Source organism: Lampetra planeri, unplaced genomic scaffold, assembly GCF_965212315.1.
Source record: "Lampetra planeri unplaced genomic scaffold, kcLamPlan1.2.h2 scaffold_119, whole genome shotgun sequence".
NCBI classification, from domain to species: Eukaryota; Metazoa; Chordata; class Hyperoartia; order Petromyzontiformes; family Petromyzontidae; genus Lampetra; species Lampetra planeri.
In genome coordinates, this window is record NW_027613904.1 from 212,119 (window position 1) to 239,965 (window position 27,847).

A 27,847-nucleotide genomic window follows, 5' to 3' on the forward strand; every position below is an offset into this window, starting at 1 on the left:
AACGTCATCACCACTATCACCAAGTTCATCGCAATCAGCAACATCATCATCACTATCACCAAGTTCATCGCAATCAGCAACGTCATCATCACTATCACCAAGATCATCGCAATCAGCAACATCATCATCACTATCACCAAGTTCATCGCAATCAGCAACATCATCATCACTATCACCAAGTTCATCGCAATCAGCAACGTCATCACCACTATCACCAAGATCACCGCAATCAGCAACGTCATCACCACTATCACCAAGATCATCGCAATCAGCAATCAGCAACGTCATCACCACTATCACCAAGATCACCGCAATCAGCAATCAGCAACGTCATCACCACTATCACCAAGATCACCGCAATCAGCAATCAGCAACGTCATCACCACTATCACCAAGATCACCGCAATCAGCAATCAGCAACGTCATCACCACTATCACCAAGATCATCGCAATCAGCAATCAGCAACGTCATCACCACTATCACCAAGTTCATCGCAATCAGCAACGTCATCACCACTATCACCAAGATCACCGCAATCAGCAATCAGCAACGTCATCACCACTATCACCAAGATCACCGCAATCAGCAATCAGCAACGTCATCACCACTATCACCAAGATCATCGCAATCAGCAATCAGCAACGTCATCACCACTATCACCAAGATCACCGCAATCAGCAATCAGCAACGTCATCACCACTATCACCAAGATCATCGCAATCAGCAACGTCATCATCACTATCACCAAGATCACCGCAATCAGCAATCAGCAACGTCATCACCACTATCACCAAGATCACCGCAATCAGCAATCAGCAACGTCATCATCACTATCACCAAGATCATCGCAATCAGCAATCAGCAACGTCATCACCACTATCACCAAGATCATCGCAATCAGCAATCAGCAACGTCATCATCACTATCACCAAGATCATCGCAATCAGCAATCAGCAACGTCATCACCACTATCACCAAGATCATCGCAATCAGCAATCAGCAACGTCATCACCACTATCACCAAGATCATCGCAATCAGCAATCAGCAACGTCATCACCACTATCACCAAGTTCATCGCAATCAGCAACGTCATCACCACTATCACCAAGATCACCGCAATCAGCAATCAGCAACGTCATCACCACTATCACCAAGATCACCGCAATCAGCAATCAGCAACGTCATCACCACTATCACCAAGATCATCGCAATCAGCAATCAGCAACGTCATCACCACTATCACCAAGATCACCGCAATCAGCAATCAGCAACGTCATCACCACTATCACCAAGATCATCGCAATCAGCAACGTCATCATCACTATCACCAAGATCACCGCAATCAGCAATCAGCAACGTCATCACCACTATCACCAAGATCACCGCAATCAGCAATCAGCAACGTCATCATCACTATCACCAAGATCATCGCAATCAGCAATCAGCAACGTCATCACCACTATCACCAAGATCATCGCAATCAGCAATCAGCAACGTCATCATCACTATCACCAAGATCATCGCAATCAGCAATCAGCAACGTCATCACCACTATCACCAAGATCATCGCAATCAGCAATCAGCAACGTCATCACCACTATCACCAAGATCATCGCAATCAGCAACGTCATCACCACTATCACCAAGATCACCGCAATCAGCAATCAGCAACGTCATCACCACTATCACCAAGATCACCGCAATCAGCAACGTCATCACCACTATCACCAAGGTCATTGCAATCAGCAACGTCATCACCACTATCACCAAGATCACCGCAATCAGCAACGTCATCACCACTATCACCAAGATCACCGCAATCAGCAACGTCATCATCACTATCACCAAGATCATTGCAATCAGCAACGTCATCATCACTATCACCAAGATCATCGCAATCAGCAACGTCATCATCACTATCACCAAGATCATTGCAATCAGCAACGTCATCATCACTATCACCAAGATCATCGCAATCAGCAACGTCATCATCACTATCACCAAGATCATCGCAATCAGCAACGTCATCATCACTATCACCAAGATCATCGCAATCAGCAACGTCATCACCACTATCACCAAGATCACCGCAATCAGCAACGTCATCACCACTATCACCAAGGTCATTGCAATCAGCAACGTCATCACCACTATCACCAAGATCACCGCAATCAGCAACGTCATCACCACTATCACCAAGATCACCGCAATCAGCAACGTCATCATCACTATCACCAAGATCATTGCAATCAGCAACGTCATCATCACTATCACCAAGGTCATCGCAATCAGCAACGTCATCATCATCATCATCTCTTAATTTTCAACACCAAAATCCTCGTCACTATCATCTTCATTATCTCATCACGATCATCACCAATACCAAAATCATCATTGCCACCATCGTCGCGATCGCAAACATCACCGGTTGGTGGAGCCCTGAAGCGTGACCTCGTGTCAAGGTCGGTTAGGTGGGGGGGGCATAACAGAAACGACGTTCAATGGACGTTAGAAACGCTGAGCAGCGGCGCTAAGTTGCAGGGCTTGTCGAGGGGGTGAGGGTGGCCATTGCGTTGTCACACAAAAAAAAACGGACGAACGAAAAGAGTTCCAGCGACGAAGCGACTAGAAATCAGAGCTCCTGAAAGTGAAGGGAGAGCGGAGACAGCCGGAGAGACGTTACGTCGTGGTTACCGTGTTGATGTCCGTGATCATGATCACGGCTCGCCATCTCAACGGGCTAGCGAGGGCATCCCCAGTGGCAACTGGCTCTGTTCGAAACGAGCCATTGTGTTTCGTTTGTTGTCGTTGACACGGAAACTCCGATTAGCACGGGTAGCTATGCAGACTCAACACTGCCCATAGACTCAGCACTGCCCATAGACTCAACACTACCCATAGACTCAATACTGCCCATAGACTCAACACTGCCCATAGACTCAACACTGCCCATAGACTCAACACTGCCCATAGACTCAACACTACCCATAGACTCAGCACTGCCCATAGACTCAACACTGCCCATAGACTCAACACTACCCATAGACTCAGCACTGCCCATAGACTCAACACTGCCCATAGACTCAACACTGCCCATAAACTCAACACTACACATAGACTCAACACTACCCATAGACTCAGCACTGCCCAAAGACTCAACACTACCCATAAATTCAACACTGCCCATAGACTCAACACTACCCATAGACTCAACACTGCCCATAAACTCAACACTACACATAGACTCAACACTACCCATAGACTCAGCACTGCCCATAGACTCAACACTGCCCATAGACTCAACACTACCCATAGACTCAGCACTGCCCATAGACTCAACACTGCCCATAGACTCAACACTGCCCATAGACTCAACACTACCCATAAACTCAACACTGCCCATAGACTCAACACTGCCCATAGACTCAACACTGCCCATAGATTCAACACTGCCCATAGGCTCAACACTGCCCATAGACTCAACACTGCCCATAGACTCAACACTGCCCATAGACTCAACACTACCCATAAATTCAACACTGCCCATAGACTCAACACTGCCCATAGACTCAACACTACCCATAAACTCAACACTGCCCATAGACTCAACACTGCCCATAGACTCAACACTGCCCATAGATAACACTGCCCATAGGCTCAACACTGCCCATAGACTCAACACTGCCCATAGACTCAACACTGCCCATAGACTAACACTACCCATAGACTCAACACTACCCATAGACTAACACTACCCATAGACTAACACTACCCATTGACTCAACACTGCCCATAGACTCAACACTGCCCATAGACTCAACACTGCCCACAGACTCAACACTACCCATAGACTCAACACTGCCCATAGACTCAACACTGCCCATAGACTCAACACTGCCCATAGACTCAGCACTGCCCATAGACTCAACACTGCCCATAGACTCAACACTGCCCATAGACTCAACACTGCCCATAGACTCAACACTACCCATAAACTCAACACTACACATAGACTCAACACTACCCATAGACTCAACACTGCCCATAGACTCAACACTGCCCATAGACTCAACACTACCCATAAATTCAACACTGCCCATAGACTCAACACTGCCCATAGACTCAACACTACCCATAAACTCAACACTGCCCATAGACTCAACACTGCCCATAGATTCAACACTGCCCATAGGCTCAACACTGCCCATAGACTCAACACTGCCCATAGACTCAACACTGCCCATAGACTAACACTACCCATAGACTCAACACTACCCATAGACTAACACTACCCATAGACTAACACTACCCATTGACTCAACACTGCCCATAGACTCAACACTGCCCATAGACTCAACACTGCCCATAGACTCAACACTGCCCATAGACTCAACACTGCCCATAGACTCAACACTACCCATAAACTCAACACTACACATAGACTCACCACTGCCCATAGACTCAACACTACCCATAGACTAAACACTGCCCATTGACTCAAGACTGCCAATAGACTCAGCACTGCCCATAGACTCAACACTGCCCATTGACTCAAGACTGCCAATAGACTCAGCACTGCCCATAGACTCAACACTGCCCATTGACTCAAGACTGCCCATAGACTCAACACTACCCATGGACTCAACACTGCCCATAGACTAACACTGCCCATAGACTAACACTGCCCATAGACTCAACACTGCCCATAGACTCAACACTACCCATAGACTCAACACTACCCATAGACTCAACACTGCCCATAGACTCAACACTACCCATAGACTCAACACTACCCATAGACTAACACTACCCATAGACTCAACACTGCCCATAGACTCAACACTACCCATAGACTCAACACTACCCATAGACTCAACACTGCCCATAGACTCAACACTACCCATAGACTCAACACTACCCATAGACTCAACACTACCCATAGACTCAACACTGCCCATAGACTCAACACTGCCCATAGACTCAACACTACCCATAGACTCAACACTACCCATAGACTCAACACTGCCCATAGACTCAACACTACCCATAGACTCAACACTACCCATAGACTCAACACTGCCCATAAACTCAGCACTACCCATAGACTCAGCACTGCCCATAGACTCAACACTGCCCATAGACTCAACACTAACCCATAGACTCAACACTGCCCATAGACTCAACACTACCCATAGACTCAGCACTACCCATAGACTCAACACTGCCCATAGACTCAACACTGCCCATAGACTCAACACTGCCCATAGACTCAACACTGCCCATAGACTCAACACTACCCATAGACTCAACACTACCCATAAATTCAACACTGCCCATAGACTCAACACTACCCATAGACTCAACACTGCCATAGACTCAACACTGCCCATAGACTCAACACTGCCCATAGACACAACACTGCCCATAGACTCAACACTACCCATAGACTCAACACTGCCCATAGACTCAACACTACCCATAGACTCAACACTGCCCATAGACTCAACACTGCCCATAGACTCAACACTACCCATAAACTCAACACTGCCCATAGACTCAACACTGCCCATAGACTCAACACTGCCCATAGATTCAACACTTCCCATAGGCTAAACACTGCCCATAGACTCAACACTGCCCATAGACTCAACACTGCCCATAGACTAACACTACCCATAGACTCAACACTACCCATAGACTAACACTACCCATAGACTCAACACTGCCCATAGACTCAACACTGCCCATAGACTCAACACTGCCCATAGACTCAACACTGCCCATAGACTCAACACTACCCATAAACTCAACACTACACATAGACTCACCACTGCCCATAGACTCAACACTACCCATAAACTCAACACTACCCATAGACTCAACACTACCCATAAACTCAACACTACCCATAGACTAAACACTGCCCATTGACTCAAGACTGCCAATAGAATCAGCACTGCCCATAGACTCAACACTGCCCATAGACTCAACACTGCCCATAGACTCAACACTACCCATAGACTCAGCACTGCACCATAGACTCAACACTGCCCATAGATTCAACACTGCCCATAGACTCAAGACTGTCCATAGACTAACACTGCCCATAGACTCAACACTGCCCATAGACTCAACACTACCCATAGACTCAACACTGCCCATAGACTCAACACTACCCATAGACTCAACACTGCCCATAGACTCAGCACTGCCCATAGACTCAACACTGCCCATAGACTCAACACTGCCCATAGACTCAGCACTGCCCATAGACTCAGCACTGCCCATAGACTCAACACTGCCCATAGACTCAACACTGCCCATAGACTCAACACTGCCCATAGACTCAGCACTGCCCATAGACTCAGCACTGCCCATAGACTCAACACTACCCATAGACTCAACACTGCCCATAGACTCAACACTGCCCATAGACTCAGCACTGCCCATAGACTCAACACTGCCCATAGACTCAACACTGCCCATAGACTCAGCACTGCCCATAGACTCAGCACTGCCCATAGACTCACTGCACTGCACCTCCGACTGGCAACAAACACACATCATGAGAGGGTGCTGTGGTTGCAGGATGTGATTTCCCTCACCTCGTCGTGGGTTCGATCCCGACCCTGACGCCTGCTGCTGTATATTTGTAGTTTGCATTGTCCCTCTTTCTCTCTCCGTGGTCACGTGTCTTTTTCCCTGAGTCCTCCGGACTTCCCCTCCACGTGTAGAATGTGAGTATTTAGTTGCTTTCAACGTCCACGTGATGATCAGCCACTTCGTTGAGCTACCATTGGTGATAGCCAGCTGCGTCTGTGTGTGATTGCTGTAGTGGGGAGCGGTGGTGTAGCGGTTAGCGCCCTGCGCTACGAACCCGGCGACCCGGAGTTCGATTCCTGCTCGCCGCCATCAATACCGGTGACGATTACCTGAACCGGTCCTGGGCCTCCCCTAGGTAGACTCAGCCTTTGACGAGTGCCTGCTACGGTGTGTCGTATATTGCACCGCTGGGGAGAAAAACGCGGGCCGACGTTTGTGGCGCTGGCCACCCACCTCCTCGTGTGCCGTGCCGGCCTGCACAGGTGCTCGCTAACAGCACTTTCCCCAACAGTCTGTTAAGGCTACATGGGGGATGTTTGTCTTTGTGATCGCTATAGAAAAGCATTATTTCTGTTGACCAGTGGCTGGTGGTCGGTGGTGGTGGTGGTGGCGGCCGTGGTGGTGGTGGCGGTGGTGGTGGTAGCGGTGGTGGCGGTGGTGGTGGAGGTGGTGATGGTAGCCGATGGCCTTTGGCGGTCGTGGTGGTGGCGGCGGTGGTGGTGGTGGCGGTGGCAGTGGCCATTGGTGGTGGTGGTGGCCGGTGCCGGTGGCGGTGGCGGTGGTGGCGATGGCGGTGGCAGTGGCAGTGGCGGTGGCGGTGGTCGTTGTGGCGGTGGTGGCGGTGGTGGTGGTGGCGATAGGTGGCGGTGGCGCCTAACGGACCGGTGCCCTTCGCCCTCCCCCCGGTGCCAGGTGACGTTCACGAAGCGCAAGTTCGGGCTCATGAAGAAGGCGTACGAGCTGAGCGTGCTGTGCGACTGCGAGATCGCGCTCATCATCTTCAACAGCGCCAGCAAGCTCTTCCAGTACGCGAGCACCGACATGGACAAGGTGCTGCTCAAGTACACCGAGTACAGCGAGCCGCACGAGAGCCGCACCAACTCCGACATCCTGGAGGTGCGTCAACACACGACACCGCGCCTCAATGTGCCGCGCCACACCACCTCAATGTGCCACACCACGTCACGCCACCTCAATGCACCGCACAACACCACGCCACCCCACCTCAATGTGCCACACCGCGCCACACCACCTCAATGCACCGCACCACACCATGCCACACCACCCCACCTCAATGTGCCACACCGCGCCACACCACCTCACTGCACCACCTCACTGCGCCACGCCACATCACCACACCTCAATGTGCCACACCACACCACGTCACACCACCTCACTGCACCACGTCACACCACGCCACACCACCGCACCTCAATGTGCCACACCACACCACGTCACACCACCTCACTGCACCACGTCACACCACGCCACACCACCGCACCTCAATGTGCCACACCACACCACGTCACACCACCTCACTGCACCACGTCACACCACGCCACACCACCGCACCTCAATGTGCCACACCACATCACACCACCCAAATGTGCCACACCACACCACCGCACCTCAATGCCCCCACGCCTCCACGCTGCATTCTGGGTCAGGGTGGTCATGGCAGCGGCATGGACACCGTGCAGGGCGGGGGGGGATTTGTAGCGTGCGCGGTGCCGCGGGTCTACGGCGGCGAGCGATGCTGCTGCTGCTGCTGCTGCTGCTGCTGCTGCTGCTGCTGCTGCTGCTGCTGCTGCTGCTGCTGCTGCTGCTGCTGCTGCTGCTGCTGCTGCTGCTGCTGCTGCTGCTGCTGCTGCTGCTGCTGCTGCTGCTGCTGCTGCTGCTGCTGCTGCTGCTGCTGCTGCTGCTGCTGCTGCTGCTGCTGCTGCTGCTGCTGCTGCTGCTGCTGCTGCTGCTGCTGCTGCTGCTGCTGCTGCTGCTGCTGCTGCTGCTGCTGCTGCTGCTGCTGCTGCTGCTGCTGCTGCTGCTGCTGCTGCTGCTGCTGCTGCTGCTGCTGCTGCTGCTGCTGCTGCTGCTGCTGCTGCTGCTGCTGCTGCTGCTGCTGCTGCTGCTGCTGCTGCTGCTGCTGCTGCTGCTGCTGCTGCTGCTGCTGCTGCTGCTGCTGCTGCTGCTGCTGCTGCTGCTGCTGCTGCTGCTGCTGCTGCTGCTGCTGCTGCTGCTGCTGCTGCTGCTGCTGCTGCTGCTGCTGCTGCTGCTGCTGCTGCTGCTGCTGCTGCTGCTGCTGCTGCTGCTGCTGCTGCTGCTGCTGCTGCTGCTGCTGCTGCTGCTGCTGCTGCTGCTGCTGCTGCTGCTGCTGCTGCTGCTGCTGCTGCTGCTGCTGCTGCTGCTGCTGCTGCTGCTGCTGCTGCTGCTGCTGCTGCTGCTGCTGCTGCTGCTGCTGCTGCTGCTGCTGCTGCTGCTGCTGCTGCTGCTGCTGCTGCTGCTGCTGCTGCTGCTGCTGCTGCTGCTGCTGCTGCTGCTGCTGCTGCTGCTGCTGCTGCTGCTGCTGCTGCTGCTGCTGCTGCTGCTGCTGCTGCTGCTGCTGCTGCTGCTGCTGCTGCTGCTGCTGCTGCTGCTGCTGCTGCTGCTGCTGCTGCTGCTGCTGCTGCTGCTGCTGCTGCTGCTGCTGCTGCTGCTGCTGCTGCTGCTGCTGCTGCTGCTGCTGCTGCTGCTGCTGCTGCTGCTGCTGCTGCTGCTGCTGCTGCTGCTGCTGCTGCTGCTGCTGCTGCTGCTGCTGCTGCTGCTGCTGCTGCTGCTGCTGCTGCTGCTGCTGCTGCTGCTGCTGCTGCTGCTGCTGCTGCTGCTGCTGCTGCTGCTGCTGCTGCTGCTGCTGCTGCTGCTGCTGCTGCTGCTGCTGCTGCTGCTGCTGCTGCTGCTGCTGCTGCTGCTGCTGCTGCTGCTGCTGCTGCTGCTGCTGCTGCTGCTGCTGCTGCTGCTGCTGCTGCTGCTGCTGCTGCTGCTGCTGCTGCTGCTGCTGCTGCTGCTGCTGCTGCTGCTGCTGCTGCTGCTGCTGCTGCTGCTGCTGCTGCTGCTGCTGCTGCTGCTGCTGCTGCTGCTGCTGCTGCTGCTGCTGCTGCTGCTGCTGCTGCTGCTGCTGCTGCTCTGCTGCTGCTGCTGCTGCTGCTGCTGCTGCTGCTGCTGCTGCTGCTGCTGCTGCTGCTGCTGCTGCTGCTGCTGCTGCTGCTGCTGCTGCTGCTGCTGCTGCTGCTGCTGCTGCTGCTGCTGCTGCTGCTGCTGCTGCTGCTGCTGCTGCTGCTGCTGCTGCTGCTGCTGCTGCTGCTGCTGCTGCTGCTGCTGCTGCTGCTGCTGCTGCTGCTGCTGCTGCTGCTGCTGCTGCTGCTGCTGCTGCTGCTGCTGCTGCTGCTGCTGCTGCTGCTGCTGCTGCTGCTGCTGCTGCTGCTGCTGCTGCTGCTGCTGCTGCTGCTGCTGCTGCTGCTGCTGCTGCTGCTGCTGCTGCTGCTGCTGCTGCTGCTGCTGCTGCTGCTGCTGCTGCTGCTGCTGCTGCTGCTGCTGCTGCTGCTGCTGCTGCTGCTGCTGCTGCTGCTTGCTGCTGCTGCTGCTGCTGCTGCTGCTGCTGCTGCTGCTGCTGTGCTGCTGCTGCTGCTGCTGCTGCTGCTGCTGCTGCTGCTGCTGCTGCTGCTGCTGCTGCTGCTGCTGCTGCTGCTGCTGCTGCTGCTGCTGCTGCTGCTGCTGCTGCTGCTGCTGCTGCTGCTGCTGCTGCTGCTGCTGCTGCTGCTGCTGCTGCTGCTGCTGCTGCTGCTGCTGCTGCTGCTGCTGCTGCTGCTGCTGCTGCTGCTGCTGCTGCTGCTGCTGCTGCTGCTGCTGCTGCTGCTGCTGCTGCTGCTGCTGCTGCTGCTGCTGCTGCTGCTGCTGCTGCTGCTGCTGCTGCTGCTGCTGCTGCTGCTGCTGCTGCTGCTGCTGCTGCTGCTGCTGCTGCTGCTGCTGCTGCTGCTGCTGCTGCTGCTGCTGCTGCTGCTGCTGCTGCTGCTGCTGCTGCTGCTGCTGCTGCTGCTGCTGCTGCTGCTGCTGCTGCTGCTGCTGCTGCTGCTGCTGCTGCTGCTGCTGCTGCTGCTGCTGCTGCTGCTGCTGCTGCTGCTGCTGCTGCTGCTGGCTGCTGCTGCTGCTGCTGCTGCTGCTGCTGCTGCTGCTGCTGCTGCTGCTGCTGCTGCTGCTGCTGCTGCTGCTGCTGCTGCTGCTGCTGCTGCTGCTGTGCTGCTGCTGCTGCTGCTGCTGCTGCTGCTGCTGCTGCTGCTGCTGCTGCTGCTGCTGCTGCTGCTGCTGCTGCTGCTGCTGCTGCTGCTGCTGCTGCTGCTGCTGCTGCTGCTGCTGCTGCTGCTGCTGCTGCTGCTGCTGCTGCTGCTGCTGCTGCTGCTGCTGCTGCTGCTGCTGCTGCTGCTGCTGCTGCTGCTGCTGCTGCTGCTGCTGCTGCTGCTGCTGCTGCTGCTGCTGCTGCTGCTGCTGCTGCTGCTGCTGCTGCTGCTGCTGCTGCTGCTGCTGCTGCTGCTGCTGCTGCTGCTGCTGCTGCTGCTGCTGCTGCTGCTGCTGCTGCTGCTGCTGCTGCTGCTGCTGCTGCTGCTGCTGCTGCTGCTGCTGCTGCTGCTGCTGCTGCTGCTGCTGCTGCTGCTGCTGCTGCTGCTGCTGCTGCTGCTGCTGCTGCTGCTGCTGCTGCTGCTGGCTGCTGCTGCTGCTGCTGCTGCTGCTGCTGTGGCTGGTGGCTGGTGGTCGTGAGTGTGCGTGGGGGCCCCACGGGCGGAGGGGAGGGGGTAGATGAGTGGCCTTAATTGTGGGTTGGGGGGGGTCAGGGGGTCAGGGAAAAGGTGGGGAATTAATGGGGCCCGTGACTTTTCATCTTTGCACTTTTTAATTTCTTCTGGCGAGACGCAGTTCACGCTTGCAAATGAGACGGCATCCTGAGTGGGCGATGCGATCAATGTGCAGAGCGCCTCCACAGCGCTTTGTTTTCTCCTGATCGGCCTCTCTTCGCAACAGGACGAGCTAACGGTCCTGAGGAGCTTCCTCGCCGAACATTACTGAACTCAACTATTTCTCACCATTGGAACCTCATTTTCCAGTAAAAAATATGATAATAGTTGTTTTACCCTTCTATCTGGCAACAAAACTGACACCTTTTTTTTTACAAGGAGTCATGTTTGCATAGACCACAATACCTGCAGTCATAATGCATCATCTGGTTCAACCCATGTGAGACTAGGCTCTAAGGAAAGCTGTCTCGGGTGTGGGCCAATCAACTTCAAGGACAGTGCATACATTATCAGCGTTATGTTTTTGTTTGCATTATGACTGCAGGTATTGTGGTCTATGCAAACATGACTCCTTGTAAAAAAAGGTGTCAGTTTTGTTGCCAGATAGAAGGGTAAAAAACCAATTATCAACTATTTCTGTTATTTTACCACGTGTAAGGAACCAACCACTGAACTATGCAGCTCTTAGTGACGTGGTTATCACAAATGCGAGCTCGACAAAGTGGATTGTGATCATCGTGTGGACATTTGTAGCAGCCAAATTCTCTAAACGCGCGATGTCGATGTTGAGTGTGGAGGGGGAAAGCCGGAGGACCCAGAGGAAAATCCACGCGATCCACGGGGAGAAAGAGAGACACCACAAACTCCAAATGTAAAGCAGCGGGCGTCAGGGTCGGAATCGAACCCACGCCTTCCTGCATACCAGGCGAGGTAGTCAACATCTCCTAGCCACCGTGATGGTGATGAGAGAGACGCAAACGCCAAATACACAGCAGCAGACGTCAGTGTCGGGATCGAACCCACGACCTCCTGCATACCAGGCGAGGGAGTTAACATCTCATCGCCACCGTGGTGATGATGATGAGAGAGAGACACGCAAACTCCAAATATACAACAGCAGGGACACACAGATAGAGAGACACAACAGAGAGAGACACAGAGAGAGAGCCACAGAGACACACAGAGAGAGAGAGAGAGACAAAGAGAACGACACAGAGAGAGACACACAGAGAGAGAGACACACAGAGAGAGACACACAGAGAGAGACACACACACAGAGAGAGAGACTGCATCCCTTTCATCCCCGCATCACCGTGACTCACACAGAGGGCCCCGTTACGTAAACAGCTGAAGGCGCAGGCCGTGAAATTCCTTGCTCACGCCTGCTGCTGCTGTGTGGGTCTCCGCCGCCTTAGGGAGCTCTGGAGAGCCCCCCACCCCCCCCCCCCCCCCGTAGCGAATCTTGGCCTACTCCTCCTCGCTGGCTAGAGGTCTCGGAAGAGTACCCACACTCCCCCCCCACCCCCCAGAGGTCGCAACCGGGTACCCGATACCCGTACCCTACCTGATACCCGGCTACCCGTACCCGTACCCGGCAGGGTGAGTCACCGTTTGTCACTCATTTCCCAACGTCTTGTCTCTTCTCACAATTCAAGTTCCTAGAATCAACCCACCCGCGCCTGCAACGTGGCTTCATCCCAGAGGTCGCAATCAGATACCCGTACCCTACCCGGGTAGGGTACGGGTACGGCCGGGTACGGGTACCCGTTTGCGACCCTGGTGCGGCCGGGTACGGGTACGGGTAAGGAATCAAAACCCGTTTGCGACCTCTGCCCCCCCCCCCACACGCGCAAGTAGCTGATGAGCCCGCTGTGTGGAGTCCACACTGACACCGCTGCTGGCTGGATCGAGACGCTGGCAGACGGAGTGGAGTGGGGGGGGGGGGGGTTGGGGGGGGAGTGGGGGGGGGTTGGGGGGGGTGTTCTCCCCCCCATTTGTTTCACACTGCCGCGCCGGGAGATGGAAACGAACCGTCGACCTCTGGATCGCAAGCTCCACCAGCCGGGAGATGGAGTGATGAAGTGAGCGCGAGGTGCAGGGGGTTGCCCGCGAGAGGCGGATTCATAATTCACCAGCAGTGGATCAAACCCTGGCTGCCGTTGCTATCTGTGATGACGGTGATCATTTTAGCGAAATGTTAACTACCTCGCCTGGTCTACAGGAGGTCGTGGGTTTGATCCCGACCCTGACGCCTGCTGCTGTGTATTTGGAATTTGCGTGTCTCTCTCTCATCATCATCACGGTGGCTAGGAGAAGTTAAGTCCCTCGCCTGGTATGCAGGAGGTCGTGTGTTCGATCCCAACCCTGATGCCTGCTGCTGTATTTTTGGAATTTGCGTGTGTCTCTCTCTCTCTCATCATCATCATCACGGTGGCTAGGAGATGTTAACTACCTCGCCTGGTACGCAGGAGGTCGTGGGTTCGATCCCGACCCCTGACGCCTGCTGCTGTATATTTGGAGTTTGCGTGTCTCTCATCATCATCATCACGGTGGCTAGGAGATGTTGACTACCTCGCCTGGTACGCAGGAGGTCGTGGGTTCGATCCCAACCCTGACGCCTGCTGCTGTGTATTTGGAGTTTGCGTGTCTCTCATCATCATCACGGTGGCTAGGAGATGTTAACTACCTCGCCTGGTCTACAGGAGGTCGTGGGTTTGATCCCGACCCTGACGCCTGCTGCTGTATATTTGGAGTTTGCGTGTCTCTCATCATCATCACGGTGGCTAGGAGATGTTAACTACCTCGCCTGGTGCGCAGGAGGTCGTGGGTTCGATCCCAACCCTGACGCCTGCTGCTGTGTATTTGGAGATTGTGTGTCTCTCTCTCTCTCATCGTCACGGTGGCTAGGAGATGTTAACTACCTCGCCTGGTCTACAGGAGGTCGTGGGTTTGATCCCGACCCTGACGCCTGCTGCTGTATATTTGGAGTTTGCGTGTCTCTCATCATCATCACGGTGGCTAGGAGATGTTAACTACCTCGCCTGGTGCGCAGGAGGTCGTGGGTTCGATCCCAACCCTGACGCCTGCTGCTGTATACTTGGAGTTTGCGTGTCTCTCTCTCCCCGTGGTCGCGTTGATTTTTCTCCGGGTCCTCCGTTTTTTCCCCCCTCCACATTTGGCATCAACATCACGCGTTTCGAGGGCATTTGGCTGCTGCTAAACATTTCCACGTGATGAAGAAGATGATGATGATGAGGATGGAGATGATGAAGGAGATGATGAAGAAGATGATGATGATGATGATGATGGAGATGATGAAGATGATGATGATGAGCGCCACTTTGTTGAGCTCTCATTTACGGTGGCACAGCTCCGCTTCAGAAAAATAGCTCCACACCATCTCGGCGGGGCCTTACATGGTAAAATAAACAATAGTTTAGCTTATCATAATGTACATATACACGTATCTCTCTCTACGCACACACACGTGGGCCGTGTCTCTCATCTCTCTCTGTGTGTGTGTGGCAAGCTGCACGGATCTGTGGAGCGGAACGGATGGTTTTCTTTGACGTAAAAATAGCCGCAGCGTGGGTTCTGCGGTGGAGGGCATCGCCAGCCCCCACGGCGTCAACAGGACGTGACGGGCGAGAGACGTGGGCCCGTGGTGGTGGTGGTGGTGTTAGTGGTGGCGGTGGTGGTAGTGGTGGTGGTAGTGGTGGTAGTGGTGTTAGTGGTAGTGGTGGTGATGGTGGTTGTGGTGTTAGTGGTGTTAGTGGTGGTAGTGGTGTTAGTGGTTGTGGTGGTGGTGTTAGTGGTGGTGGTGGTGTTGGTGGTGGTGGTGTTAGTGGTGGTGGTGGTGTTAGTGGTAGTGGTGGTGATGGTGGTTGTGGTGTTAGTGGTGTTAGTGGTGGTAGTGGTGTTAGTGGTTGTGGTGGTGGTGTTAGTGGTGGTGGTTGTGTTGGTGGTAGTGGTGGTGGTAGTGGTGGTGGTGGTAGTGGTGGTGGTGGTAGTGGTGGTGGTGGTTGTGGTGGTGGTGGTGGTTGTGGTGGTGTTGGTGGTAGTGGTGGTGATAGTGGTGGTGGTGGTTGTGGTGGTGGTGGTGGTTGTGGTGTTAGTGGTGTTAGTGGTTGTGGTGGTGGTGTTAGTGGTTGTGGTGGTGGTGTTGGTGGTGTTAGTGGTTGTGGTGGTGGTGGTGGTGTTGTTGGTTGTGGTGGTGGTGGTGGTGTTGGTGGTGGTGGTGGTAGTGGTGGTGGTGGTGGTTGTGGTAGTGGTGGTGGTGTTGGTGGTGGTGGTGTTGGTGGTGGTGGTGTTGGTGGTTGTAGTGGTTGTGGTGTTGGTGGTGGTGTTGGTGGTGGTGGTTGTGGTGGTGGTAGTGGTGGTGGTGTTTTTGGTGATGGTGTTGGTGGTGTTAGTGGTTGTGGTGGTGGTGGTGTTGTTGGTTGTGGTGGTGGTGGTGTTGGTGGTGGTGGTAGTGGTGGTGGTGGTGGTTGTGGTAGTGGTGGTGGTGTTGGTGGTGGTGGTGTTGGTGGTGGTGGTGTTGGTGGTGGTAGTGGTTGTGGTGTTGGTGGTGGTGTTGGTGGTGGTGGTTGTGGTGGTGGTAGTGGTGGTGGTGTTGTTGGTGATGGTGTTGGTGGTGTTAGTGGTTGTGGTGGTGGTGGTGGTGTTGTTGGTTGTGGTGGTGGTGGTGTTGGTGGTGGTGGTGGTGGTAGTGGTGGTGGTGGTGGTGGTTGTGGTAGTGGTGGTGGTGTTGGTGGTGGTGGTGTTGGTAGTGGTGGTGTTGGTGGTGGTAGTGGTTGTGGTGTTGGTGGTAGTGGTGGTGTTAGTGGTTGTGGTGGTGGTGTTTATGGTGGTGGTGGTGGTGTTGGTGGTGGTAGTTGTGGTGGTGGTGTTGGTGGTGTTAATGGCGGTGTTGGGTGTGGTCTTGGTGGTGGTGGTGTTGGTGGTGGTAGTAGTGGTATTGGTGGTGGTGTTGTGTGTGGTCTTGGTGGTGGTGATGGCGTTAGTGGTGCTGTTGGTGCTGCTGTTGGTGGTGGTCGTGGTGTTAGTGGGGGTGATGGTGTTGGTGTTAATGGTGGTGTTTGTGGTGGTGGTGTTAGTGGTGTTAGTGGTGGTGTTGGTGTTGGTGGTGGTAGTGGTGTTAGTGGGGGTGGTGGTGGTGTTGGTGGTGTTGTTGGTGTTGGTGGTGGTGTTCGTGGTGGTGGTGCTGGTGGTGGTGATGGTGGTGATGATGCTGGTGGTGTTGGTGGTGGTGGTGCTGATTGGTGGTGCTGGTGGTGTTGGTGGTGGTGGTGCTGATTGGTGGTGCTGGTAGTGGTGGTGGTGGTGCTGCTGATTGGTGGTGCTGGTGGTGTTGGTGGTGGTGGTGCTGATTGGTGGTGCTGGTGGTGTTGGTGGTGGTGGTGCTGATTGGTGGTGCTGGTAGTGGTGGTGGTGGTGTTAGTGGTGGTTGTTCAGAGCGGTCCCCTCTCCTCCTCCATCCTCCGAGTGAGCGCGCGTGGTCGCCGTGGCAACGCGAATTTGTCCACGACAACCCCCCCCCCTCCCCCCTCCCCCACCCCCCCTCCCCCCTCCCCCCTCCCCCCTCCCCCCTCCCCCCTCCCCCCTCCCCCACCCCCCCTCCCCCCTCCCCCCTCCCCCCTCCCCCACCCCCCCGATCGGCGCTCGAGTGGGGGAGGAGGTGGCGATGGTCAGGGGCCAGAGGTCAGAGGTCAGGGGCCAGAGGTCAGGGGCACCACTATGGGGGGTTGGGGGGATAGTGGCTAAAGTCGGCCCCAAGGGGGGGGGGGGCGGGGTACACCCCCCCTTGTCAGGAAAAGTTAATAACAAAATTACATTCCAATAATGATTCACAAATGCCAACCAATAAAACATTGTTTACAAATAATAACGATTTAAAAACAAAAATTTGCCCGAAAATACACACAAGTGTCAAATAAAGCCTGTTCAGGCTATATTTGTTGTGGTGCTGCTGGTGGTGCTGGTGGTGGTGCTGGTGGTGCTGGTGGTGCTAGTGGTGGTGCTGGTGGTGGTGGCCCTAATGGTGGTGGTGCTGGTGGTGCTAGTGGTGGTGCTGGTGGTGCTGGTGGTGCTAGTGGTGGTGCTGGTGGTGGTGGCCCTAATGGTGGTGGTGCTGGTGGCCCTGATGGTGGTGGTGGTGCTGGTGGTAGTGGCGGTTGTGGTGATGGCGGTGGTGGCGGTGGTGGCTGTGATGATGGTGGTGGTGGTGGCGGTTGTGGTGTTGATGGTGGTGGTGCTGGTGGTGATGGCGGTGATGATGGTGGTGCTGGTGCTACTGGTGGTGGTGCTGGTGGTGGTGGTGGTTCTGGTGGTGGTGGTAGTGGCGGTTGTGGTGATGGTGGTGCTGGTGGTGGTGGCGGTGATGATGGTGGTGGTGCTGGTGCTACTGGTGGTGCTAGTGGTGGTGGTGGTGCGGTTGTGGTGGTGGTGGTGGCCCTGATGGTGGTGGTGCTGGTGGTGATGGTTGTGGTGATGGCGGTGGTGGTGGTGGTGCTGGTGGTGGTGGTGGTGGTGGTGCTGGTGGTGGTGCTGGTGGTGGTGCTGGTGGTGGTAGTTTACAGCTGCGTGCTGGTGCTTGTGACTGAACGCCAGACTGTGGTTTGCTGCCTGATTCGGCACGTGCGCTCTCGCCTGATGATGCTGGGAGTGAATGACCACGCTGAGAGAGTGAATGACCACGCTGAAACAGTGAATGACCACGCTGAGAGAGTGAATGACCACGCTGAAACAGTGAATGACCACGCTGAGAGAGTGAATGACCACGCTGAAACAGTGAATGACCACGCTGAGAGAGTGAATGACCACGCTGAAACAGTGAATGACCACGCTGAGAGAGTGAATGACCACGCTGAGGGAGTGAATGACCACGCCGAGAGAGTGAATGACCACGCTGAGTGAGTGAATTTCCACGCTGAGAGAGTGAATGACCACGCTGAGAGAGTGAATGACCACGTTGAGGGAGTGAATGACCACGCTGAGGGAGTGAATGACCACGCTGAGAGAGTGAATTACCACGCTGAGCGAGCGAATGACCACGTTGAGTGAGCGAATGACCACGCTGAGTGAGTGAATTTCCACGCTGAGTGAGTGAATGACCACGCTGAGAGAGTGAATGACCACGCAGAGTGAGTGAATTTACACGCCGAGAGAGTGAATTCCCACGCTGAGAGAGTGAATGACCACGCTGAGAGAGTGAATGACCACGCTGAGAGAGTGAATGACCACGCAGAGTGCGTGAATTTACACGCCGAGAGAGTGAATTTCCACGCTGAGAGAGTAAATGACCACGCTGAGTGAGTGAATGACCACGCTGAGTGAGTGAATGACCACGCTGAGAGAGTGAATGACCACGCTGAGGGAGTGAATGACCACGCTGAGGGAGTGAATGACCACGCTGAGAGAGTGAATGACCACGCTGAGGTAGTGAATGACCACGCTGAGAGAGTGAATGACCACGCTTAGAGATTGAATGACCACGTTGAGTGAGTGAATGACCACGCTGAGAGAGTGAATTCCCACGCTGAGTGAGTGAATGACCACGCTGAGGGAGTGAATGACCACGCTGAGGGAGTGAATGACCACGCCGAGTGAGTGAATGGCCAAGCTGAGGGAGTGAATGACCACGCTGAGAGAGTGAATTCCCACGCCAAGTGAGTGAATGTCCGCGCTGAGAGAGTGAATGACCACGCTGAGAGAGTGAATTCCCACGCCAAGTGAGTGAATTTCCACGCTGAGAGAGTGAATGACCACGCTGAGGGAGTGAATGACCACGCTGAGGGAGTGAATGACCACGCTGAGAGAGTGAATGACCACGCTGAGGGAGTGAATGACCACGCTGAGGGAGTGAATGACCACGCTGAGAGAGTGAATGACCACGCCGAGTGAGTGAATGTCCACGCTGAGTGAGTGAATAACCACGCTGAGAGAGTGAATGACCACGCTGAGAGAGTGAATATCCACGCCAAGTGAGTGAATAACCACGCTGAGAGAGTGAATGTCCGCGCTGAGAGAGTGAATGTCCGCGCTGAGAGAGTGAATATCCACGCTGAGAGAGTGAATAACCACGCCAAGTGAGTGAATTTCCACGCTGAGAGAGTGAATTTCCACGCCGAGTGAGTGAATGACGTGATGGTCTACGCTCCTTGACGAGTTCCGGGGTGAGGCATTTTTCTGTGGTACGTCATCCAAATGTCCACCGTACATCCATCGAACGTCCATTGAACGTCCACCGAACGTCCACCGAACGTCCACCCCCCCCCCCCCCCCCCTTGTCCACAGACGCTGAGGAGGAAGGGCTTGAACGGCGGCGAGAGTCCCGAGGGAGAGGAGGAGGCGGCGGCGATGGCGGCGATGGCGGCGGCGTCGCCCCGGGGAGCCGACGAGCGCTTCCGCAGGATCAACGAGGAGTTTGACGCCATGATGCGTCGCCAGGGCCTCTGCGTGAGTCGCTCGCACAGAGACCCATAGACTCGCATAGAGACCCGTAGACTCACATAGAGACCCGTAGACTCACATAGAGACCCGTAGACTCGCATAGAGACCCGTAGACTCACATAGAGACCCACAGAGTTTGAGGCCATGATGCGTCGCCAGGGCCTCTGCGTGAGTGGCTCGCACAGAGACCCATAGACTCGCATAGAGACCCGTAGACTCACATAGAGACCCGTAGACTCACATAGAGACCCGTAGACTCGCATAGAGACCCGTAGACTCGCATAGAGACCCGTAGACTCACATAGAGACCCGTAGACTCACATAGAGACCCGTAGACTCACATAGAGACCCGTAGACTCACATAGAGACCCACAGAGTTTGAGGCCATGATGCGTCGCCAGGGCCTCTGCGTGAGTGGCTCGCACAGAGACCCATAGACTCGCATAGAGACCCGTAGACTCACATAGAGACCCGTAGACTCACATAGAGACCCGTAGACTCACATAGAGACCCGTAGACTCACATAGAGACCCATGATGCGTCGCCAGGGCCTCTGCGTGAGTGGCTCGCACAGAGACCCATAGACTCACATAGAGACCCATAGACTCACACAGAGACCCGTAGACTCACACAGAGACCCGTAGACTCACACAGAGACCCGTAGACTCACACAGAGACCCATAGACTCACATAGAGACCCATAGACTCACACAGAGACCCATAGACTCACACAGAGACCCATAGACTCACATAGAGACCCATAGACTCACACAGAGACTCATTGACTCACACAGAGACACATAGACTGACACAGAGACCCGTAGACTAACATAGAGACCCGTAGAGTCACATAGAGACCCGTAGAGTCACACAGAGACCCATAGACTCACATAGAGACCCGTAGACTCACATAGAGACCCGTAGACTCACATAGAGACCCGTAGACTCGCATAGAGACCCATAGACTCACATAGAGACCCATAGACTAACACAGAGACCCATAGACTCACACAGAGACACATAGACTCACATAGAGACCCATAGACTCACATAGAGACCCATAGACTCACACAGAGACCCGTAGACTCACACAGAGACCCGTAGACTCACACAGAGACCCGTAGACTCACACAGAGACCCATAGACTCACATAGAGACCCATAGACTCACACAGAGACCCATAGACTCACACAGAGACCCATAGACTCACACAGAGACCCATAGACTCACATAGAGACCCATAGACTCACACAGAGACTCATAGACTCACACAGAGACACATAGACTCACACAGAGACCCGTAGACTCACATAGAGACCCGTAGAGTCACATAGAGACCCGTAGAGTCACACAGAGACCCATAGACTTACTTAGACACCCATACACTCACATAGAGATGCGTGGACACGCATGGAGACCCATAGACTAACATAGAGACCCATAGACTCACATAGAGGCCCATAGACTTACTTAGACACCCATAGACTCGCATAGAGACCCATAGAGTCACATAGAGATGCGTGGACTCGCATGGAGACCCATTTATTCATAGAGCCCTATAGATACATCGAGACCCATAGACTCACATAGAGACCCATAGAGTCGCATAGAGACCCATAGACTCACATAGAGACCCATAGACTCACATAGAGACCCATAGACTCACATAGAGACCCATAGACTCACATAGAAACCCATAAAACCATACAAAATGACCCATACGTAGAGACCCATAGATTCATAGAGCCCTAAAGATACATAGAGATCTGTGGACTCGCATAGAGACCCATAGACTCACCACCTCGCCCCCCTCACCACCTCGCCCCCCTCACCACCTCGCCCCCCTCACCACCTCACCTCGCCTCCCTCACCACCTCGCCCCCCTCACCACCTCGCCCCCCATCACCACCTCGCCCCCCTCACCACCTCGCCCCCCTCACCACCTCGCCCCCCTCACCACCTCGCCCCCCTCATCACCTCGCCCCCCTCACCACCTCACCTCGCCTCCCTCACCACCTCGCCCCCCTCACCACCTCGCCCCCCTCACCACCTCACCTCGCCTCCCTCACCACCTCGCCCCCCTCACCACCTCGCCCCCGCTCACCACCTCACCTCGCCCCCCTCACCACCTCGCCCCCCTCATCACCTCGCCCCCCTCACCACCTCACCTCGCCTCCCTCACCACCTCGCCCCCCTCACCACCTCGCCCCCCTCACCACCTCACCTCGCCCCCTTCACCACCTCGCCCCCCTCATCACCTCGCCCCCCTCACCACCTCACCTCGCCTCCCTCACCACCTCGCCCCCCTCACCACCTCGCCCCCCTCACCACCTCACCTCGCCCCCCTCACCACCTCGCCCCCCTCACCACCTCGCCCCGCTCACCACCTCACCTCGCCCCCCTCACCACCTCGCCCCCCTCACCACCTCGCCCCGCTCACCACCTCACCTCGCCTCCCTCACCACCTCGCCCCCCTCACCACCTCGCCCCCCTCACCACCTCACCTCGCCTCCCTCACCACCTCGCCCCCCTCACCACCTCGCCCCGCTCACCACCTCACCTCGCCCCCCTCACCACCTCGCCCCCCTCATCACCTCGCCCCCCTCACCACCTCACCTCGCCTCCCTCACCACCTCGCCCCCCTCACCACCTCGCCCCCCTCACCACCTCACCTCGCCCCCCTCACCACCTCGCCCCCCTCACCACCTCGCCCCCCTCACCACCTCGCCCCCCTCACCACCTCGCCCCCCTCACCACCTCGCCCCCCTCACCACCTCGCCCCCCTCACCACCTCACCTCGCCCCCCTCACCACCTCGCCCCCCTCACCACCTCGCCCCCCTCACCACCTCACCTCGCCCCCCTCACCACCTCGCCCCCCTCACCACCTCGCCCCCCTCACCACCTCGCCCCCCTCACCACCTCGCCCCCCTCACCACCTCGCCCCGCTCACCACCTCACCTCGCCCCCCTCACCACCTCGCCCCCCTCACCACCTCGCCCCCCTCACCACCTCACCTCGCCCCCCTCACCACCTCGCCCCCCTCACCACCTCGCCCCCCTCACCACCTCGCCCCCCTCACCACCTCGCCCCCCTCACCACCTCACCTCGCCCCCCTCACCACCTCGCCCCCCTCACCACCTCGCCCCCCTCACCACCTCGCCCCGCTCACCACCTCACCTCGCCCCCCTCACCACCTCGCCCCCCTCACCACCTCGCCCCCCTCACCACCTCGCCCCCCTCACCACCTCGCCCCCCTCACCACCTCACCTCGCCCCCCTCACCACCTCGCCCCCCTCACCACCTCGCCCCCCTCACCACCTCGCCCCCCTCACCACCTCGCCCCCCTCACCACCTCGCCCCCCTCACCACCTCGCCCCCCTCACCACCTCACCTCGCCCCCCTCACCACCTCGCCCCCCTCACCACCTCGCCCCCCTCACCACCTCGCCCCGCTCACCACCTCACCTCGCCCCCCTCACCACCTCGCCCCCCTCACCACCTCGCCCCCCTCACCACCTCACCTCGCCCCCCTCACCACCTCGCCCCCGTCACCACCTCGCCCCCCTCACCACCTCGCCCCCCTCACCACCTCGCCCCCCTCACCACCTCGCCCCCCCTCACCACCTCGCCCCCCTCACCACCTCACCTCGCCCCCCTCACCACCTCGCCCCCCTCACCACCTCGCCCCCCTCACCACCTCACCTCGCCCCCCTCACCACCTCGCCCCCCTCACCACCTCGCCCCCCTCACCACCTCACCTCGCCCCCCTCACCACCTCGCCCCCCTCACCACCTCGCCCCCCTCACCACCTCGCCCCCCTCACCACCTCACCTCGCCCCCCTCACCACCTCGCCCCCCTCACCACCTCGCCCCCCTCACCACCTCACCTCGCCCCCCTCACCACCTCGCCCCCCTCACCACCTCGCCCCGCTCACCTCGCTCCGACCGGTACCAACCAAAACCGCATGCCCAGTTCTCAACAACAACGAAACTCTCCATGCCAATCACTCAGCACGGGGTGGTGGGGGGCAACAAGCAACAGCAACAGCAGCAAGCAGCAGTATCAGCAGCAGCAGCAGCAACCAGAAACAGCAGCAAGCAGCAAGTATCAGCAACAGCAGCAACAGCAGCAGTAGCAGCAACAGCAGCAGCAACAACAGCAGCAGAAACAGCAACAGCAGTATCAGCAACAACAGCAGCAGAAACAGCAGTATCAGCAACAGCAGCAACAGTAGCAGCAGCAACAGCAGCATCATCAGCAGCAGCAGTAGCAGCAGCATCGCCCCCTGCTGCGAGCGAGTGTCAGGACTCCCTCCTCGGCATGGGGGTGTTGCGGCTCCCGCGGGGTGTACAACGAGCCGCTGGTTGCGTATCGATGCGGTTGTTCCAAGGCAGTAGCCGTGCAGTCAACATTGGGGGGGAACAAATCTTACAGGGGGTCCCAACCCAGAACAAGTATAACCCGTAAAAACAAAGTTTTTCACTATAAATCCTTTATATGCGTGGCGGCTAGAGTCCTCTCGTCCTCTGGCTTGAGATGGCTGCCACCTATGGGTCAGATGATTGCATTGCACCATTAAGCAATTGGTAATTAAATATTATATTTTTGTCCTAAAAAGTGTAAAATTTTGGGAAAAAAATTTCACGAACATTAATTGTCACGCACAACGAGTCTGTGTGGAAAATTTCAGCTCGATTGGATCACGGGAAGTGGGTTAAAAAACGACCGAAAGATTTGCACGGTCGTAAGCAAGCAAGCAAGCGAACTTAATATGAAGGATTTAAAAATAACTAAGTTTGAAAACTCATTTCCTGCCTAATATATAAAAAAATGCACTCACACATGGGATGGACTTATGATTTATTTTTGACAATAATGTCTAATAGTGTATTATATTACATTGCTCTGTTTTAACTTTTTTTTACCATTTCCTGGGTCAGTGTATGTGTAATGTAGTAACTCGGCGGGAGACGACTTCACGGGTAGCACACTCTTTATTTCACCAACTTCGGTTCACAGGCGACTAACACCCACTGTAGTATCTCGGGTGACTAACACCCACTTGGTTACTCGGGTGACTAACACCCACTTGGTTACCCGGGTGACTAACACCCACTTAGCTACTCGGGTGACTAACACCCACTTGGTTACTCGGGTGACTAACACCCACTTAGCTACTCGGGTGACTAACACCCACGTGGTTACTCGGGTGACTAACACCCACTTAGCTACTCGGGTGACTAACACCCACTTGGTTACCCGGGTGACTAACACCCACTTAGCTACTCGGGTGACTAACACCCACGTGGTTACTCGGGTGACTAACACCCACTTAGCTACTCGGGTGACTAACACCCACTTGGTTACTCGGGTGACTAACACCCACTTAGCTACTCTGGCGACTAACGCCCACTGAGCTACTCTGGCGACTAACGCCCACTGAGCTACTCTGGCGACTAACACCCACTTAGCTACTCGGGTGACTAACACCCACGTGGTTACTCTGGCGACTAACACCCACTTAGCTACTCGGGTGACTAACACCCACTTGGTTACTCGGGTGACTAACACCCACTTAGCTACTCTGGCGACTAACGCCCACTGAGCTACTCTGGCGACTAACGCCCACTGAGCTACTCGGGTGACAAACACCCACTGAGCTACTCGGGACACACCCTGCCGGGGTGTCCGTCTCGACTGTGGGTCCCCCAGTCCCGACCCACGTGGGCGTCGAACCACGGGTCCCACAGTCTCGCCTCCGAGCCACACAGGGCCCCGGTCCCTACAAGGACAGCGGGACTAGGGGTCTCGGGGCACTATCTCTTCAACTCCGTCTTCGATCTTCAACTGGTTAACCACCCCGAGTGCTCTCGCGCGTCCCCCTTTATACCCCACCTGCGGACGTCGCTGAGAGCACCCATCCTATTTGACCAATCACTGGGCACTCGCTACGATCCTGTTTTCCCACATCTCAGCGTGCCTCACCACCCACGCCGCGCCGCCCCGTCATCCGTCACTCCCGGCGCGCGCGTCCATACCACGCCCACAACGCGTGCCCAACCCCGCACCCCGTCCTGCCCCGTGATCCATCACTGTCACAGTCGGCGCGCGTCAACACCACCACTACATCACCCCCTACCACATAGCTCGCAGCCGACCCGGCTGCTATAAAAATATACAACACCCCCTCCCTCCAGTGTGCCCCGTAACACAACAAGAAGAACAACAACCAACGTAACAACACAACACAACGCGAACACTGCCATCCGCAACCATCAACCAATGCCACTACACAACAACAGAACAATATATACAATCCGGCGAGTGACAATACCAAATGTGTATGCAGAAAAGAATTTTTTTTTTTTTTTCTTCTCTTCCGACTCGTGCAGCGTCCCATTCTTTCCGAGCGTCCCTAGAACGGGACATGACCCCGGCAGAGGGGGAACACCGGGCGAGCTCGGTGTTGAAAAATGTCTTCATGAAAAGTGTTGTGCCCTAGCCCGAGTCCGCCTTGCCGGTCCGTCGTACGGCACCAGACGCGGTTGACCGTCCGGCGGTGCCGGCAGTTCAGGAAGGCACGGGCCAGGCATCGGGGACCCGCGCGTGCCGCGGGGTTCCGGTTCCCGACGGTCAGCAGCCGTCAGGCCCGAGACACCTGGGGGAGGGTCAGGTGGAGACACGTGAGGATCAGCCTGCGACACATCCCTCCCCGAGTCGACGGTCACATCACACGCCCGGTCGTTACGGCACAGAACGGGGTCACACGGTGCCGCATAGGGCTTCAGTCGGGAGGGGTGCACGTACCAACGGCGTTTTCCCCATTTAATCTGTATACTCTGGGGTCGTGCAACCCGCACAATTTCCACCGGTCCCCTCCAAGGTCTCAACAATTTGGGGGACGTAGCCAACGGTGCATGTGGACAATGCAGCCAGGCCTTATCGCCTGGTTTCCAATCGTGCGTATGCACCCTCCGTCCATGCAATCTCTCGTTCGCGATTTGCCGAGACCGCGAATTCAATCTCGCCGCCTCCGGCGCTTCAGCCAATTTGGCGATATTAAATTTGATGTGGTCTGCCAATTTTGATTTTGCACGTGGCTGGGAAATCCCCAGTTGGACGTCCATGGCCGGATCGGCCTCCCGCCCATACATAAGAAAAAATGGGGAAAACCCCGTCGCCGCATGAGGGGCCATTCGATAGGCCGCGAGTACCCCCGGCACCTGTAAGTCCCAATCAACCTGATCGTCGCAGACCTGTTGGCACAGCATAGACGTAATCGTCCTGTTCAGACGCTCAACCATCCCGTCAGTCTGCGGGTGGTACGGGGAAGTCCGCACTTTCTTTGTACCCAACAGGTCGCACACCTCGCGCAACAAAACGCTCGAAAAATTCTTTCCTTGATCCGTCAGCAAGCGTTCGGGGGCGCCCTTGTCCAAAACATAACCCTGGACGAAGGCGTCCGCAACCGCTGCAGCCGACTGGTTGGCGAGTGGCCATGCCATGGGCCATCGGGTGAAGTACTCTACGCCAACCAGCAGGAACCTATTTCCCCTCGGCGTAGCAGGAAAGGACCCCAAGATGTCTAACGCAACCAATTCGTTTGTGCGCGAAACTTGAATGGATTGCAGCGGTGGATTAGCCGCCAATGGTGGCGGTTTTCTCCGGGCGCACCCTACGCATCCCTTAAGAATGTTCGCCACGTCGTTACCCATCCCCGGCCAATAATAGTCTCGCTGGATTAGGGCGAGCGTTTTGTGAAAACCCAGATGCATGAGTCGTTCATGAGCAGCCAGAACGACCCTACCCCGCATAGCAAAAGGCACAACAAGCACGTGACGCCGGGACATGTTGTCCCACTTCATCAAGAGGCCCTGTCTGCACACCCAGGAACCGACCCGCGCATCCCCTACCTCGGGAGCGTCAACTTTACGACGTAGCGTAAGCAGGGAGCTGTCGGACATTTGGAGACG

The 27,847-nt window shown here is 56.2% G+C and overlaps 1 protein-coding gene across 1 annotated transcript in view; it reads left to right on the forward strand.

Annotated features, from left to right (window-relative positions):
• The window catches only part of LOC144738854 (myocyte-specific enhancer factor 2C-like), a 95,502-nt gene that overhangs the window by 37,144 nt on the left and 30,511 nt on the right, over window positions 1-27,847 (forward strand). The window contains exons 3-4 of the mRNA XM_078621849.1: window positions 7,518-7,721; window positions 19,718-19,879. Of these exons, the coding sequence (XP_078477975.1) occupies window positions 7,518-7,721; window positions 19,718-19,879 (366 nt within the window). The remainder of the gene's footprint in view (window positions 1-7,517; window positions 7,722-19,717; window positions 19,880-27,847) is intronic.